Source organism: Dromiciops gliroides, chromosome 2 (genome assembly GCF_019393635.1).
Source record: "Dromiciops gliroides isolate mDroGli1 chromosome 2, mDroGli1.pri, whole genome shotgun sequence".
In the NCBI taxonomy this organism is placed as follows: domain Eukaryota; kingdom Metazoa; phylum Chordata; class Mammalia; order Microbiotheria; family Microbiotheriidae; genus Dromiciops; species Dromiciops gliroides.
Genome location: NC_057862.1, coordinates 250,171,141 through 250,188,966, shown reverse-complemented (window position 1 = coordinate 250,188,966; position 17,826 = coordinate 250,171,141). Strand labels below are relative to the sequence as shown.

At 35.7% G+C, this 17,826-nt stretch overlaps 1 protein-coding gene across 1 annotated transcript in view; it reads right to left on the bottom strand.

Moving 5' to 3' along the window:
* The window catches only part of SLC38A6 (solute carrier family 38 member 6), a 74,314-nt gene that overhangs the window by 26,591 nt on the left and 29,897 nt on the right, over nucleotides 1-17,826 (bottom strand). The window contains exon 6 of the mRNA XM_043982243.1: nucleotides 4,455-4,533. Coding sequence (XP_043838178.1) covers nucleotides 4,455-4,533 — 79 coding nt within the window. The remainder of the gene's footprint in view (nucleotides 1-4,454; nucleotides 4,534-17,826) is intronic.

Sequence of the window (17,826 nt, the reverse complement as noted above, 5' to 3'; positions counted from 1 at the left end):
AATCCAAGGCCAGTGCTTTATCCACTGCGCCACCTAGCTGCCCCGATGCTTTTCTTTTAATAAGTGCATCAGAAAAGGAATAGCTGCAGGTATCTCACTTGCTGTCCTCTACACCCAGATTCACAATTTTAAGAAAACCATCAATCAAGAGGTATTTTTACCTGTTATATGCCTGAATTATTGGAAGTCCAAACATTTTTAGTTCTAGTGCATCTCAAACTGTATACTTCTTTACATTTGCTCTTGGTTATAGAGAGAGCCTAAACTTATCTATAATATTCTTGTGAGAATAAACACACACAGTGACATCTTTAAAAAGTGCAACATTTTAACATGAAAGGTGAACAATAATCATTTTCAATATTTCTTACAAAATAATCTTTCAATCATTCTTGCATAATAAATACCCAAATAGGGTACCAAAATATCTGCCTCCTTCTGGGACTTATTAGAAGACCTAGTTACCAATACAGGACCCAGTACTAAGAGAAAAAGACCCAAAGGAACACAAATACAATTTCCACGTCCTCCGTGTCAGGAAGGTATAGAGTGAAGAAGGCTATATGAGTCCAGGCTAGAAGGTTGTTGTTTTTTTCTTTTAAAATACTAAATAGTCATTTCTGAATTTCTTTTTTCAGGACAATGAGTGTTAATTGATTTGCCCAGGGTCACACAGCTAGTGTCAAGTGTCTGAGACTGCAAGTGAACTCAGGTTCTCCTGAATCCGGGGCCGGTGCTTTATCCACTGCGCCACCTAGCTGCCCCCATTTCTGAAATCTTTAACAAGAACTACTTTCTTTCTTAGATGAGATAATATTTGTAAAGCACAGTGCCTAGCATCTATCAGTCACTTATTAAATGCTTGTTCCTTTCCCAGGTTGTTTTTGGCCATATAAGGTCACATGTTAACTGCCTAAAGTATTAAACCAAGGATTAGGAGAGGGCCTACCCTTTTCACTTTTAACATGAACCTGTGACTTACTTTAGTTTAACAAATGATGATGATAAAGGTAACTTTTCTAAAACCATTCATTTAAGAGGTTATGATCTTTTAATTCACTGTTTTATTTGTTTTTGATTCAGTGTGTCAAAATTCATAGGGGTGCTATGGGGATTGATTTGTACAACATATTATGAATCTCTAAGAGAAAATGAACTCAAATATTAATTCTATGTACCATATTTGTTTATCAATCATTTATTATCCTTATCAAGAAATCATCATAAAGAAGTTCAAAAAATATTATGAACTTTTCCTTATAATTATTCCCAGAGAGACAAAAATACATTGCTCACTGATAATAGTCGTTTAGGTTTCATGTTCATGTCACAGCCAAGTAAGTGAATTGTGTTAGGCAATGATTTTTTTTTTTTTTTAGTGAGGCAATTGGGGTTAAGTGACTTGCCCAGGGTCACACAGCTAGGAAGTGTTAAGTGTCTGAGGCCGGATTTGAACTCAGGTACTTCTGACTCCAGAGCCGGTGCTCTATCCACTGTGCCACCTAGCTGCCCCAGCAATGATTATTTTTAAAGAAACAGAAAAGGGAAAATGTAGAGAATATAATTGTAGCCCCCAAAATGTTGTATCAATTTGCCATTAACAAAAGGATTTATAAAGAATTTTTGTTTTGTTTTGTCCTTAAGATTTCACTGATATAGAGAAATCCCAGTAAGAAAGCTCCTTCTAACAATGCAGATTGACAACTGCTATGGAAAATGAGTTTATATGAGTTATGGAAGAAGTGAGGTTTGAATCCATGTCTTCCTAACTCATGATAGTCCTCTTTCCACTATTTCGTACTGCATTTTGTGTTATATAGCTATAGAATTAAAAAGGGCCTTAGATGTCATCTAGTCCAGGGCTTAAACTTTTTCTACTCGTGCCTCCTTCTCACCCAAAAAATTTTTACATGACCCCAGATATACAGGTATATAAAACAGGTATATACAACTTTTGCTTTTGTTTGGGGTTTTTTATGGGGCAATGAAGGTTAAGTGACTTGCCCAGGGTCACACAGCTAGTAAGTGTCAAGTGTCTGAGGCTGGATTTGAACTCAGGTCCTCCTTAATCCAGGGCCAAAGCTTTATCCATTGCACTACCTAGCTGCCCCCACAATCCTTTACTTTTACCAAATTTTTTGCAACCCCCCACATTCAGTTATGTGAACTCATATGGGGTCATAATCCACAGTTTAAAAAACTAGGATCTAGTCCAACCTACTCGTTTTACAGATGAAGAAACTGAGGTCCAAATCATGGGTCTTGTATGATCTAGTGACTTTTCATAGGTCACACAGGTTAAGTAACCATCAGGGTGAGATTTAAACTAGGTGCTCTAAACCTAGAGGTAGTGTTCTTTCCATTGTACCACAAATATTTCCAAGATAAAATGAATTTTTAGAAGAATATACTCTAAGTATAAAGGAGTTGTTAAACAAAGCTTCTGCTTTCCAAACACACTGTGATTTACTTGCTTTGGGGCAAAAGCATTAAGAAAAAGTTTTATACTTCCTAGAAAACTTGTTTGATCTGTGGGTTTAATCCTATATGATAAAAATGTTCCAAGTATGAAATACAGAAAATAAATCCTTTGCCGTATTGCAAATACTTTGCCATACAGATGTTCTTTTTTCTTTTAAATGAAAACCATATTTATTTATGAGTTGCTTTAATATCATTCTCAAATGGAATGGGACAAGAGCATCATATGTTCTGAATTAACATCTTACTTGCATCCCATATCAATTATGTAACTCAAATGCAAGACAACTTAATTGTGTCAATCATATCCTCCTGACAGGATCATTAAATGTTAACAGAGAGCTCCCAAGTTACAATATTTTAACAGTACATGTTTAAAAACATTGAAATCATGTCACTAAAATGCAGATAATAACACAAGTTAAGATCAAATGGCATGCTATCTGTTGAAGATTAACTTTCAAATTTGAATATTATTTTAAGTGTATATACTTTATTTCTACTGCCTTTGTAAGGATTAGTTAAAATACTAAAACCAAAATACTTTGTGAAAACAGAAGTACATTAATTCATACAAAAAACTTAGAAAACAATATGAAATACCACTAGTTATAGTTTAAGGTAAACCAAACCTGTAAAAGAAAGCAAATAGACATTATTCTAGCCTAATAGAAAAATGCTGCCATAAAATTGTATCTAGAAAAACAAAGTGTTATACATTTATAGTTAAATTCATTCAACTAAATTTGTTTCTAGACTCATATTATAGTATTTTGGAGTTTGGGTAGCTTATTTTTATATTTTAAAGAATCTTTGCAACTAGGCATTTGTTGAATTAATAGGTTTTAAAACTTTTAAATCTAAAATAATGCACCTTACATTAAAGAGTTCAAAATTGAGACTATTTTAAAAGAGAAGCATACTTTAAAATAACATTAAAAATTCAATTTGGCTACAGAACTTCAAAACATACAAACAAAAATCTATGTACATTATTTTATAAAGTTTGTCTGGTTTATTTCTGACACTTGATATTGTAAGAGAGCAATAAATGACGTGAATAGTGCCAGATTTCAAAGGAACTATCTTTTTTTTCTCTAAGGCAATGAATATCACATTAGCAATTTTTTAAAGCAAGATACACAATAGCCAATATGTATTAAAATATAAGCGACTTTAGTCTAAAGTAAGATTTTGAAGTAAATTTAAAACTTCTGAAAATAGTTTAAAATGATAGCCATAACACCACTATGATGACAACTAAAATGTTGTTAATGTTGGTAACATATAATAATGAAAACAGGTTACTGCAATGTTCAAGTTGGAATGTTTTACTTTAGTTCTGTCAAGCACGTTTTCTTGCAATGGTTTTGATTCTGATTCTAAGTGCACACAGTGTTATACATGGATACATATCCAAAGATGCCTAAACATAACTTTATTAAAAAAAAGTACAAACTATAAACTAAATTTGAAAAAGTTGGCCTAGTACATTCTATGGAAAGTTCACATATTGAAACAGGATCACCAAATATGTAAATTTGAAAGCCTGCTGGATTTGTATTATAATTTTTTGAAGTGCCAACTTGATGACAATTTAAAGATACTGTCTATCAAAATACTTTATCTTTGAGGCCTATACTTTCTCAAAGTTTTTGTTCTATAATACAAAGATTTCATATGAATGATATTTTAAGGTTCTTAATGAGTTGATTGCTAAGCAAGTATTCAGCATTCTTAATTAGGAATTAAAGTTTCATTAATGAATAATGTATATTTATATAGCAAAAATTAAGCATTTTACACAAGACCTGCATCACACTGGACACAATGCACTAGAGTAATTATGGGAAAATATAGATAAGAATAGCACAGAATGTGAAGGAATGGAGAAGTTGTACATCGGTAGGAGTATATATACCAATGAAATTATGACTTCATTAGAACATCAAAAAAGGAATATTTTTCCTTACCCACTATAGTCACCAGTTAGAAACTGTGAAATTGCATCAGGAAGTTCAGTTTTGATAACTAAAAGATAAGTTGACATGGCTGCAAAGAGAATTAAAAGAATTAATATTAGAATTATGCTCTAGCAACTTCATGAACAATTTAACTACTAAAGTAGGAATGAAAGGTAGGAGGGAGACCCACTAGCCCTATAGAAACAGATATAGAATAAAATTTTGCATTTAAAGTGGATACCTAGCATTATCATCCATATTAGCATTATGTATCTATGTAATAGCACTAGAGATAAATATTGAAACAGGGAAAGTTCATAAAATCACAGCTGGAGATAGAAGGGACTGCAGAGGCCATCCAGTCCAACAAACCCATTTCACATATAAGGAAACTGAGACCCAGGGAGACTGACTTGCCCAAGTTCATGCACATAGTGTTAGAGGTGGCATTGGAACCTGGGTCCTTTGACTCTAAAGCCAGTGCTGTTTCTTTTGTTGACAATTCTATTTCAAAAAGTTAACTATTAAGAAATGATGTTTGGATTTCCCTTATTATATTAAAATTTAATACCAGAAAAGCCAAGTACCAAACTTTCCCATGCACTTCTGCTCAAAGCAAAAGACGTTATTTTAAAAATAATTACTTCTTTATAGTAATTAGCCTGGAACCAAGGATAATTAACAAATTTGTTAATTGTGCTTTTCTACTGGGGACAGATCCAAACATGCTAAAACTCTATATGGATGAATCTATAAAAACTGGCAGGAGAGAACTACCATGCATAATGGATTATTTCTAAACAGTTCTCCAACAATTCAACAAGTATCTCATTAAGCATTTGCTATGTGTCAGGTACTGTGCTAGGCATTGGTGATATATGTAATCAGAAAGGAAATAGTCCCTGCCCTCAAGAGGCATTATTTCCCTATGGAGGGAAATAATATGTATACAAATAAGTAAATATAAAAACAATACAAAGGATTGGGGGTAGGTTGAAGGATGGAGAAAACAAGAAAGGCCTCATGTAAAAGATGATACAAGCTGAGCTATACAGGGAGTTAAGGATTCCAAAAAATGAGAAGTGAAGTGGGAAAGCATTCCAGGCTTGGGACACAAATGGATATGGAAGATGGAAGGTTGTGTATTAGAAATACTCATATTTAAGGGAAAAAATCTGTTCGATGAATAGAGCTATCAGTTATGCCATGCAATGAAAGAAAGAAAAAGATAAGTCTTCACAGCTAACACTGGGGCCTTTCCTACTACTTATAAACATGCCCATATCTCTTTGTCCTTAAAAAAAAAAAAAGCTTTCACTCAGAAAAATTTATCATCCTCTCAATTTTCCATCCTATATCTTTTGTCACTTTCAAAGTCAAATTCCTTGAAAAAGTTGTTTATACTAGTTGCCTGAGTTTCCCACCTCACCCTCACTTCTCCCTGTCCTGAGGTTTGGTTTAGGACCTAGATATCATGAGAAATTATTATTAATAATCAATATCTTGGGGCAGCTAGGTGGTGCAGTGGATAGAGCACTGGCCCTGGAGTCAGGAGTACCTGAGTTCAAATCCAGCCTCAGACATTTAACACTTACTAGCTGTGTGACCCTGGGCAAGTCACTTAACCCCAATTGCCTCACTAAAAAAAATAATAATAATAATCAATATCTTGGGAGACCCAGAGATTTCTCTTTATTAAATTCTCCCTCCCCTTCCACTCAAAGTCAAGTTCTCCTTCAGAGACTCTATCAAATCTTATCTAGGTCAAACATACCCCAACCCCAAACTTATAAGAAGCCTTAGATGGAGACAGATTACTGATGAGATTTGGCCTGTATGAACCAGTTCTAGGTGGGAATCATTGTGTCCGCTTGGGTGGGGGGGTCTCTACATTTCTCCCTGATGTCCTCTTTACTTGTGTCATGTATCCCCCAACTTCATTTTAATATGACCCCCCCCCTTCCAAACGATGCTAACCAATTAGATTTGATTGCTGTGTGATGGACCTCCTAGAGGGGGAAAGGTTTATGAACCAGATCCAAATGTGAGAAAGGGGTTTTTGATCTGAGACCACCATAGACCTCATTTTATTAATAACCTTCTGATTAAATTACCCAGATACCATGTCTCTTATATATATTTTTTTGTCTTTTTTTTGGGGGGGGGCAATGAGGGTTAAGTGACTTGCTCAAGGTCACACAGCTAGTAAGTGTCAAGTGTCTGAGGCCGGATTTGAACTCAGGTACTCCTGAATCCAGGGCTGGTGCTTTATCCACTGCGCCACCCATCTCTTATATTTTTAATCATCATAATACTCAACTGAAACTGTTCTCCAAGGTTAATCACAATCTCTTAATTCTAAATCCAATTTGCCTTTTTCCATTCCTTATCCGTGACCTCTCTTTGATGCTGTTGACCACCCCCCTTTCTTCCTTGGGTTTTTGATATTGCTCTCTCCTTATTTACCTCTTGCCTGCATGTCTACTCCTTAGTCTTCTTTGTCTCATCCCTGTTCTATGTATGAGCCCCCTTCTCTTCCCCCTCTACATACCCTCTTTTTTTAAAATTTTTTTTGGTTTTTTTGGGGTGAGGCAATTGGGGTTAAGTGACTTGCCCAGGGTCACACAGCTAGTACGTGTCAAGTGTCCGAGGCTGGATCTGAACTCAGGTCTTCCTGACTCCAGGGCCAGTGCTCCATCCACTGAGCCACCTAGCTTCCCCTCTACATACCCTCTTGGTGATCTCATGAGCTCCCAAGAGTTTAACTACCCCACGTTTATATCACCAGCCCCAGTCTTCTACTTGAGCTCCAGGCTCAAATCACAAATTAGATGTCTCATAGTCATTTCAAACTCATTAATATTTATCTTTTCCCCTAACTTCTGGTGGGGGGGGGGGGGGGAGAGTGTTACCACCCTGCTAGTCACACAAGTTCACAAGCTTGAAGTCATCTCCATCCCTTTACTCTCCCTCATCAATCAGCAACAAAGTCTTGCCAATTCTGATATGTAAATTACATATATTCCCTTTTCTTCATTCACCCAGCCAACACCTAGTCCAGAGCCTTATCCCCTTTCTTTTGGACTATTGCAATAGCCTCATAATCACTCTCCTTGTCCCAGTCTCTCCCCACTCCAAGTCTCCACACCCTGTTCAAGAAAATGCAGCAGCTCCTTCTTGCCTTTGAGACACAGTATTCAGTTGTTTGTTTTTTAAAGCTCTTCATAATTTGGTTTCACAACCTTTCCAGACTTAGTGCACATGACTCTTCTTCATGTACTATATGTTCCAGCCAAAGTAGCCTATTTGCTATGTCCCATTCACTAAACTGTACCTTATGTGTCTGTTCCTTTGTACAGGTTATATGTTTGGAATGCAACCTGTCTTCATTCTTACCTCGTAGAATTTTTTTAAAACTCAGCTCAAATGCAACCTTCTACAGGAAGTGTAGCTTGATCCCCCTAGTTGCTAATGCCTTCTCCTGAGAAATTACTCTGCATATATTTTGTATTTAATTGTACATGATATTCTTCCCCTGCCCTGATGGAATGCAGATTCCTTATAGTTAAGGATTTTGTTTTTCTTGTCTCCCCGATGCCTAGCCTAACATAATAGGTGCTTAATAAATGATAAATGGATTTAATTCAATTCTCCAAATGTGATATATCTTTGCTGATACATCACATTTTTTTACTGAAACTGAACTTGCAAGTTTAGTTGCATCTTATTAAATTTGACTGAATTCACAAAATCACAGGTTCTATGAAATCTCTGAGTCGGAAGGAACCTCAGAGCTTGTCTAATCCAGCTCTGTCATTTAAAAGATGAGGAAACCAAGGCATGGAAAGTTTAAATGTTTTGACCTAGGTTATACAGGCAGCTGGGTGGTGCAGTGGATAGAGCACTGGGCTTGGAATCAGGAAGTCTCATCATGAGTCCAAATCTGGCTGCAGATGCTTATTAGCTGTGTGACCCTGGACATGTCACTTAACCCTGTTTGCATCAGTTCCTCATCTATAAAATGAGCTAGAGAAGGAAATGACAAACCATTCCAGTATCTTTGCCCAGAAAACCCCAAATGAGGTCATTAAGAGTTGAACATGACTGAACAACAATACATGAGTAGTCAGCATCAAAGGTAAGATTTGAACCCAGGTCCTCTGAGTCAAGAGCCAAAGTTCTTTATACTTTATCAGTGTCCCTCTAACCTATCAGAGTCTCTTAAAATTCTCATTATCATGCACTATATTTAATAAAGTTCTTTAATTTTCTAGGAATTGAATTCAAAACTCCCTTCTCCCAACTTTCCCCCATGCACTGTCCTTCTTTGGGAGGAGAGTGGGAGAGAGAAGCAAGGGGAAATCAAGAATTTGGCTTGTGGTATATGAGCATGATTTAGTATTACCATACTGCATGAAATAATGAAATGGAGTGGTAATGTGATACAGCAGATAAAGTAATGGTCTTGGAATCAGGAAAGTCTGGGTTCAAGTTCTAGCTTTGACATATATTGACTGTGTGACCACGAGCAAGTCACTTCATATCACAGAGTTTGGACAACTCCCTAAGACTTTAAGATATAGAAGAGCTACCAATATGTATCAATGGAGTTTCCACACTAGGATTTCCACATAACCAATGAAATGACAGCTATGGACAAAAAAAAAAAAGTAGGAGAAATTCAGAGAAACAAGAGAAGATATGTGTGTACTGAAGCAGAGTGAAGTAAGCAGAATGAGTAGAATATGCAATGACTACAATAATGTGATACCAATAAAATGAAGTTGAACACTGACTGATTTACTGCAATGACCAATAATGATCTCCTCTTAGTAGGAAAGTGGAAAACTATAGATGTGGAATATGGTCTATGCTGTCAGAGTAACTGTATCAGTTGGTTTTACTTAAAATTTTTTCTTTATAAAATAGGATGGAGGTAAGGTAGGTTTGGTTGATTAATAAGGGTAAATAACTGGGCTAAAAAAAAAAAGCCAAAAGGCAACAATAAACTTTAAAAAACCAAACCAAAACAGGACCTATCCTTTCATTTCCTGAGAGCTTCCAACTTTTTTGATGTTAGGCTCTACCCTTTCATTTTGTACCCAAGAATGTAGTCCATCTTGGCCAAGTGACTTGAACTCATTAAGGGCATATAGGTGTTCTTTTAATAATTCAGGGCTTCTTAAATTTTTTCCTCTCATGTCCCCTTGTCACCCAAGAAATTTTATGAGAACCTTAGTATATAGGTATATAAAATAAGCATACATAACCTTTTAATGTTGCCAAATTTTTCATGACTCGCACATTCAGTTATGCGACCCCATATGGGGTCATTACCCACTGTTTTAGAAGCTAGGTCCAAACTTATCTTGATATGCTATGAACCCCCTATTAGCCATTTTTGTTTTCTCCTTTCTGGTTCAAAAAAGCATTCTCTTTGGCAGAAAAAACAGAAGCTAAATAAAAGGTGAACAGCTCTAGCTTTTTCTTCTTTATTAGTTATCTTGGCTCCATCTTTTTTCTTTGATCATTCCCACTCCCTTAAAAAACAACAGCAGGGGGGCAGCTAGATGGCGCAGTGGTTAAAGCACCGGCCCTGGATTCAGGAGTACCTGAGTTCAAATCCAGCCTCAGACACTTGACACTTACTAGCTGTGTGACTGTGGGCAAGTCACTTAACCCCCATTGCCTAAAAAAAAAACAACAAACCAACAGCAATGCCTTTTGTCCTTTGCCTTCCTTATTGACTTCAGTTAATTCTAATTTTTAGCACTCCACAAGACAGTGTCACACTTATATTCATCCTGTGATTTGCCTTTGTTTGCTTACAAAACTCTTAAAATTTATGTTGGTGAGTTTCTAGTGTATCCACATTGGGTTCTTTAGGTTCTTTTCCCCTTGTTTCGCAGTTCTTTATGTCTTCAGATATTTATATTTAATGTCTTCCTATCTCTCTTGTAGCATTTTTATCCATGAGATCCTGTTTATTCTTCCTCTGAAACTTTAGAAATCTGTCCTTTCAAAATCAGGGTGCATGTTACATTATTCCCAGTTTTCTTCTTCTCTACCAAAAGCTCCAAGATGGATTGGCTACTTCCTCCCAAGGTTCCCTTTATTTCCACTTCAGCAGTCAGTTCCCTCCTTAAAGAAGTTTAAACTAAATAAAATGAAAAAGGGTCACTGAATTTAAGAGCAGCTTGGTTATATTCCTCTCCCCCACTCCCTTTTTAAGGAGAAAAAAAGAAAGCTTTTAAATGTTTTTTTTTTTTTAAAACAAAATTAAATTTCACCTTAACATAGCAAACCTTGGCATTATATTTTCTAGTTTTCTTCTAAAAGAGCAACACACAAAGATGGTCTTATATACTATTAAAACTACAGTACTGAAACAGTATCAAAAATTATGAAGAATGTGGTAAATCTATATAAAGCCACATACATTTTTCTATTTGCACACTTGTATAACCTCTGTTACAAACTGACATATCTATGGCAAAGTCAAGTTAAAATCAGTTGTTAGGCCACTGAATAAGGAAATAATCATCATTTGGTAATGGAAGGATCAGTTTTGTTCCATTTATGACTGTTCATTTCTTTTCTTCCCAATACAAGCACAGCTGTTGACTAAAACCATGATAACTTAGAAAAACCTATCTTTCTCTTATAGCTATGTTCCTATTTTGTCATTCTAGCATATTGTGTGAAAGATGTTTTAAATTGTTCATATCCTCATAAAAAAGAAAATATCAGTTTTCTTTAGGAAGGTTTAGATTAGACATTTAGCTTTAAAAATATGGAGTCTTTGTTTATAATGCTTTATCTATCCCAAAGAACTATGCACATATGGTGTGATAATGAGAATCATGAAGTAAAGTTTCTGAAACTGGCCTAAGGCTACTTAAATACATCTTGTAAGGAATGAAAGACAAGAGTATTCCTGAAAACTAGGAATGCAGACTTTCTATACAATGTAATTTATTATCTCTCCACCAATCTTTCTTGCTTGGATTAATCCAATGCATACACGCATTTCTAAAGTTTCAGACATTTATCTCCTTCAGAAAATTTCTATTATTTCTTTTGGCTCTTGAGTAGGAGAAGGCTTCAATTAATTTAAAGATCAGATTTCCTCCTAATATACAATCTGTCACTCTTCCCATGAATTCCTACTACCCTCTGGCTAATCATTTGATCACATATATCCTTTGTTGTAGGTTACTCTTTTGTTTTCAAATGGGAGTCCAATTTCACTGAATTCCAATCTGAAGAAATGAATCATCTTTGCCTCAAGAAACTTGCACACATTAAATATTAGTGTTCTTTCTCTCTCAAAAGGTCTTTATAGATATGAAAAAATAATACAACAAATTAATTCTTCCTTTTTAGACAACGTTGGCATATGTCTTACAGCTTATTAAAAACATCTAGCTTTCTACAGGAAAAACAAATCACTAATGAAACAAGTAATTCTGTGCTAGGTATTCTGTTGTATTCACTATCAAAAAAGTTAACAAGATATGTGTCTGTGTCTGCATGTGCACACATACATTTATGCAAATATACCTGTATATGTATCCCTATTACCTACAAGCACACTTTCATGTACAGACTAGCACCTATCCTGGTCATCAAAACAGGATGGAAGAAAAAAAAAACTTAGCTGCATTTACATAGGAGAATCAGCTTCATAAAGATAAATGGAAAATGTTTGGAAGAGATAGTATCAATGGGGAAGACTCAAATCTCCATTATTTTCACTTAAGAGGTTTACCAGACCAAAAAGCTGCCACACCTTTTGTTTCATGTCTTCCATTAATGGCATAAGGAAGTGTTTAAAATGTATCTTAGGGAGAGGGCACTAGCAAGGATTTGTAAATGATTTTCACTGACACGGACATATAAGTAGTACCCTAATACAAGACATACCATGTTGTACTCTAAATTAATAGCCATAGCAGGGTCATCTGTAAGAGGTATGGTTATGAAAACCATATAGTTAAGTGGCTCTGGCATCCACACCAAGGCCAATATCAGTGCTATAAGACATACCTTGATGACAGGTATTCTGCTATTACAAATCACTCAGTTTCACCACATTTACTAAACAGAAATTCTCTTCTTCCTTTTAAATGAAGGGTGGAAATGATCTAACAGAAAACTGTATTGAAAGAGGAAAAATTGTATTTGCCTACCTGATTGATGTACTGTTCCAAGAACTATATTGAATAAAATCTTTCATATTAAAGGACATATAAAATGGAAAAGAAACAATAAGATACATAGAAAATAATATTTATTTGATAGGTATGACATTTATGAGGGGAAGAACAGCCCAGTAGATAGAGGGCTAGGCTCGAAGTGAGGAGACCTTTGTTCAGGTACTGACTGACATATGTTAGCTGTGTGAGCATAATAATAAAAAATTATAATCATAACATTTCTATAGTACTTTAAAGGTTGCAAAGTACTTTATGAGAAAAGTGCCACACATTACTGTTTGAACCTTATGACAATCCTGAGAAGTAGGGATTAAGGTAAATAGTACAGGTACTATTAGTCCCATTTTACAGATGAAGAGCTGAGGCTCTTTAAGTGACTTTTTGAGTTATTATACCTAACAAATGTCAGAAGCAAGATTTGAACCCCGTTTTCTTCCAGACTCTGCTACTGTGCCTCTATGTCATTTAAGGTCTTCTTGACCAGGTAACTCTCTAATTCTAAATTGCAGACATGTTGGAGTATGAAACTACTGAAGTCCTGGACCAAAAAAAGGAGGGGGAGGAGAAGAGGGTAAAGGTTTTGTATGGCAACAGAAGTTAAAGAGAACACGAGCAGATTGGATGATAGCAAGCACATAGAAGAAAGAAAAATGAGAAAGGCCAAATTTTTTAAAAAGATTACTCAGAAATGTTTCAATTTGTTAATTACATTTGAACAACATATAGTCCAATGCTTTATTTCCCTGTGAGATAGATGGTTGTTGTATTTTTACAGACACCAGAATTTTTATACACTGAAACTATCATACAGCTAAGTGTCTCAAACAAAATTGCTCAATTGAGCTGGTTGTTTCTGTATTTTAATGTATTTCTATAATTATGGTCCCTCCTTTTTCCTAGTTGCAGGTTCTCTCTCAGAAGCTAACTTTTAAAAAATCCAGACTTGAGATTGCATTGGTTTAGGGAATTGGTGGTGAGGAAACTTCTGTACCAATGCAGATCAACTAGAGTTTTGCAACTCAATCTTGAACAGTTGCCTGGGGGCAAAAAGGTCAGGCTGCTTAGGTCACATAGTCAGTATGGATCAGAGAAAGGACTCAACACAGATTGCTCTGACTACAAGGCTGGCTCTCCTCTACCCAAGCGAACTCTGCTCTTATTGCACTGAAAAATTTAACTGGAAAAAAAATCACTAAAAACACCCCAAATAATTACTAGAAACTCTTCCTTTTCAGCACTGTAAAAATGCTCACCAATTTGTTTTAATTGCCATCATTAAATTGGAATAAGAGCTTCTTTAAAACATCTCTAATTGGAGGAACCCAGCATTATAAACTGACAGTTTAAACAAAGATAATTAACTTTTTTGGCTAAACAGTTCAGATAAAAGTATGAAGAGAGGATTACTTACAGCTATTTAAAAAAGAGATTTAGGTTTTCAGCACTTGGGGAAGTTTAGCAACTTCTTAAAGGATTAGTCAGTCAACCCAAAACAAAGAGATGCACTATGGGCAGGAATACTATGTTTGCTTTTCAGTCTATGGGGGTTTTCATTTTACTTCTAATGTTCTCCAGATATAGCTATTCATGAGGAAACTAATCTATTCTGATTCTTAATATCTTGATTTTCTTCACTAAAATTCTAGATTCTGAGTTAAGTGCCTTCTCTAAGTAACATCTTCCCCCCAAGTGGTTTTCAAAAATATAAATCTTGGTATTTTTTTTTTTGAGGCAATTGGGGTTAAGTGACTTGCCCAGGGTCACACAGCTAGTAAGTGTTAAGTGTCTGAGACCGGATTTGAACTCAGGTACTACTGACTCCAGGGCCGGTGCTCTATCCACTGCGCCACCTAGCTGCCCCTAAATCTTGGTATTTTTAAAGATCTCAACCCAGAGTTTAAAAATATTTTTCCTCACTGTCCCAAAACCTAAACAAAATGTGTGTACTGGGGGTCAGGATGACGTCTTAAATCTGGATAAAGTCCAAAGATTTTTACTATTAGAAAATCATGGGGCAGATAGGTGGCGCAGTGGATAGAGCACCGGCCCTGGATTCAGGAGTACCTGAGTTCAAATCCGGCCTCAGACACTTAACACTTACTAGTTGTGTGACCCTGGGCAAGTCACTTAACCCCAATTGCCTCACTAAAAAAAAAAAAGAAAAGAAAATCAGGCACTACCGTAATATTATCTACTTCAGTTAAACTTCAATTCATTAATTTATCCATTATAGAATCATAAAATTTTAGGACTGGAAGAGACCTTAGAAATCATTTAAACCCTGCCTTTTGCAAATGAGGAAATTAAGACTCATAGAGATTAAGGGAAGTAAGTAGCTGATCATAGATTTAATTCTTTTCCGTCTCCATACAGTGCCTGCTCTGCAACTGGAAAATCTCGGGTCAGCACCATGGAGGACCCAAGCCTAGGGCAGTGCAGAAAGGAACATTGGCAGGCACACTATTCTACAAAGCATATAGTAAATTTATAGAATTAATTCATTCAAATGAAGTTTAGTTCCTATTATATGCATTAAGTTCCTATCTTGGGCAAAGCATTTTCCTAGGTACAAAGATAATTCTTACTCATAAACATTTTGCATAAGTCTTTTAAAACTAATCTTTAAATTGCATTTTTTTACTGTTTTGTTCTTGAGTGGAAATCAATGAACTCCAGCAAAAAAAAAAGGTATAGGGAAAATAGGGAAAGACAGTAGTGCCTATGTAGATCTTTTGGCCTAAGCTATTAAAAAGGTAACTGATTAAATAACAGAAGTATGCTGCCGCTATAGATTAAACTGACCAGCAGAGGGAGTCACGACAGTACAGTACTGCCCAAATTCTGGTTTCCTTCCATGGAGGCAATCCACATTCTTTCTTGTGGTAGAGTCCAGCTGGAAAGAAAACCTACAGCAACCTAGTATCTGGCATCCGAAAAATGGAGATTTCAGTTGTCCATATCAAGGAAAGGTTTATAAATGATTCAACATTAAATTAAGGATTTTCTACCTAGAACTACAGACTCCCCCCAGAAACAAAATAAAGAAGCCTGATCAGGAGGCTAAACTTGTTAGGCTTGACTGCAACTGATCTTGTTAGTATCTTTCAGATTTATAAATGGGGAGCTCCAGATGCCAGTCCTTTGCTGTATTTCTTTCTAAAGTTTAGATTATAAAAGAACTCATTATTACAAATAAATTCATTCTAAATTGTGCCCAACCCAAGTTTATAGAATAGGGCCTGGTTCTATGAAAATTGGGGCAACAATACTATTAATGTTCAAGATTCTTTTCTTATAACTTATGGTTGTGACTAAATTCATCCAAAGATTATCATTCCTTCAGCCATACTTCACGTTTATAATGGTAGAAAATAATTGCCTCTGATTTTGTTCCACTTACCTAAGATTAGATTATATGAATGTAAATATATTTTCAGACCAAATAAAAAATGAAGTTACAAATATATTGATACCACTACATCCTGACAAAAGGATCTTTTTTGATCTAAAAGTGAGCTGGAAATTTGGGGGTTTATGCACATGCCCAAGTTGGAGAATTTCACTATTATCTCGTCTGTATCTAGCAATCAGTTAAATGCAAAACTAAGTCTATCCAAATTGGATTTTTTGGTGTGAAAAGAATTACCCAATACTTCCTATTTGGTTGACTGAACTCCCTGAGGGGAACTACTTAATTTCTACTACAGCAACTTCTGCTTTAACCTACTAAACCCAAAATCTCTAAGCCCAGGCTTTCTGCCTTCAAATTACATTCGTATATATTAAAACTTCCAGATGCTTGTTTGTCTAAATATATGTCTCAGCAACAATGACCCCGCCCCCCCCTCAACAAATGCTACTTTTCAGCCAGAGGAATCATGTGATTCTTCAGCGCTCCCTTCCCATTTCTATACTTCAGATTCCTAATGCTACAAAATTGTTAGTGTTGGCTGTAGATCATTAACTGCTCTGAATTCAATTCAGTTCAACAAACATTTATTATTTTATTACATAGGTCTCCATTTTCCACAGTTCTTACTAAAATAACTTGCTCTCTAATTTCATTCAGCATGTGCAGTAATAGTCTGGTTATGGCATGTAATTTATTCTAGGTAGCCCTTGAAACAAGATCTGATTGAGTTTAATTTTTTAAAAAATATTATTTAGAGAGATTCTAAAATAACAGATGTTTCCCAAATAGTGTGATACTCAGATTGCAAATAGATAATGGATACATCACAGCACGGATTTTAGCCAGCACAAAAGGCTTTCCATAAAGTTTTGGTACCACATTCTCCCCAAAGGAAATGAATCTGAACCAAGATGGGCTGCCAACATTGCTAGGTTACCATAGGACCTTCTCTCTTCCTGTCAATCAAGACCATCATCTTTATCTGTTTCTCTTCTCACCATTGTTACATATTTTTGTTAGTAGGCAGGGTATGCCCTGATAAGTTTAGAAACATAAGAAATGCAAAAGACTGGACAGTTCTGTTCAAAGACAGCCTCTCCAAATTGGGACATACTATATTTACAAGGCATCAAACAAACATTTTACTTATTATGTGTCACTAATATTAACATGAGCTAAAAAAAAAAAATAGGGGACACCTAGGTGGTGCAGTGGATAAGGCACTGGCCCTGGATTCAGGAGGAACTCAGTTCAAATCTGACCTCAGACACTTTACACTTACAAGCTGTGTGACCCTGGGCAAGTCACTTAACCCTCACTGCCCCGCAAAAAACAAAAACAAAAACAAAAACAAAACCCAAAAACCAAAAACAAAACATGAGCTACATAAAAAAACATTTATCATCTAATTGGCCCCATTTAAAAAAAAAAAAGAAAATAGTGACTGCCTTTTGGGGAAAAGTATCATTTTTGTTAATATTTGATTATGAATAGCTTTAAAAGCCAAAGGAAAGAGTCTGTATTTTTTTCCCTAGGGCAAGAGGGAGCTCCTGCAATATCTTGAGCAAGGGAATGACATGGTCAGACCTGTGCTTTAGGTATAATACTTTGGTAGCTATGTGGAAAATGGATCGGAGGAGGGAAAGAGGCAGGAAGACCAATTACAAGACTATTGCACCAGCATTGATAAAATGTGCCTAATGTAGGGTAGTGGCTATGAAAGAATGACATGTGCAAGGTATACTGTGGA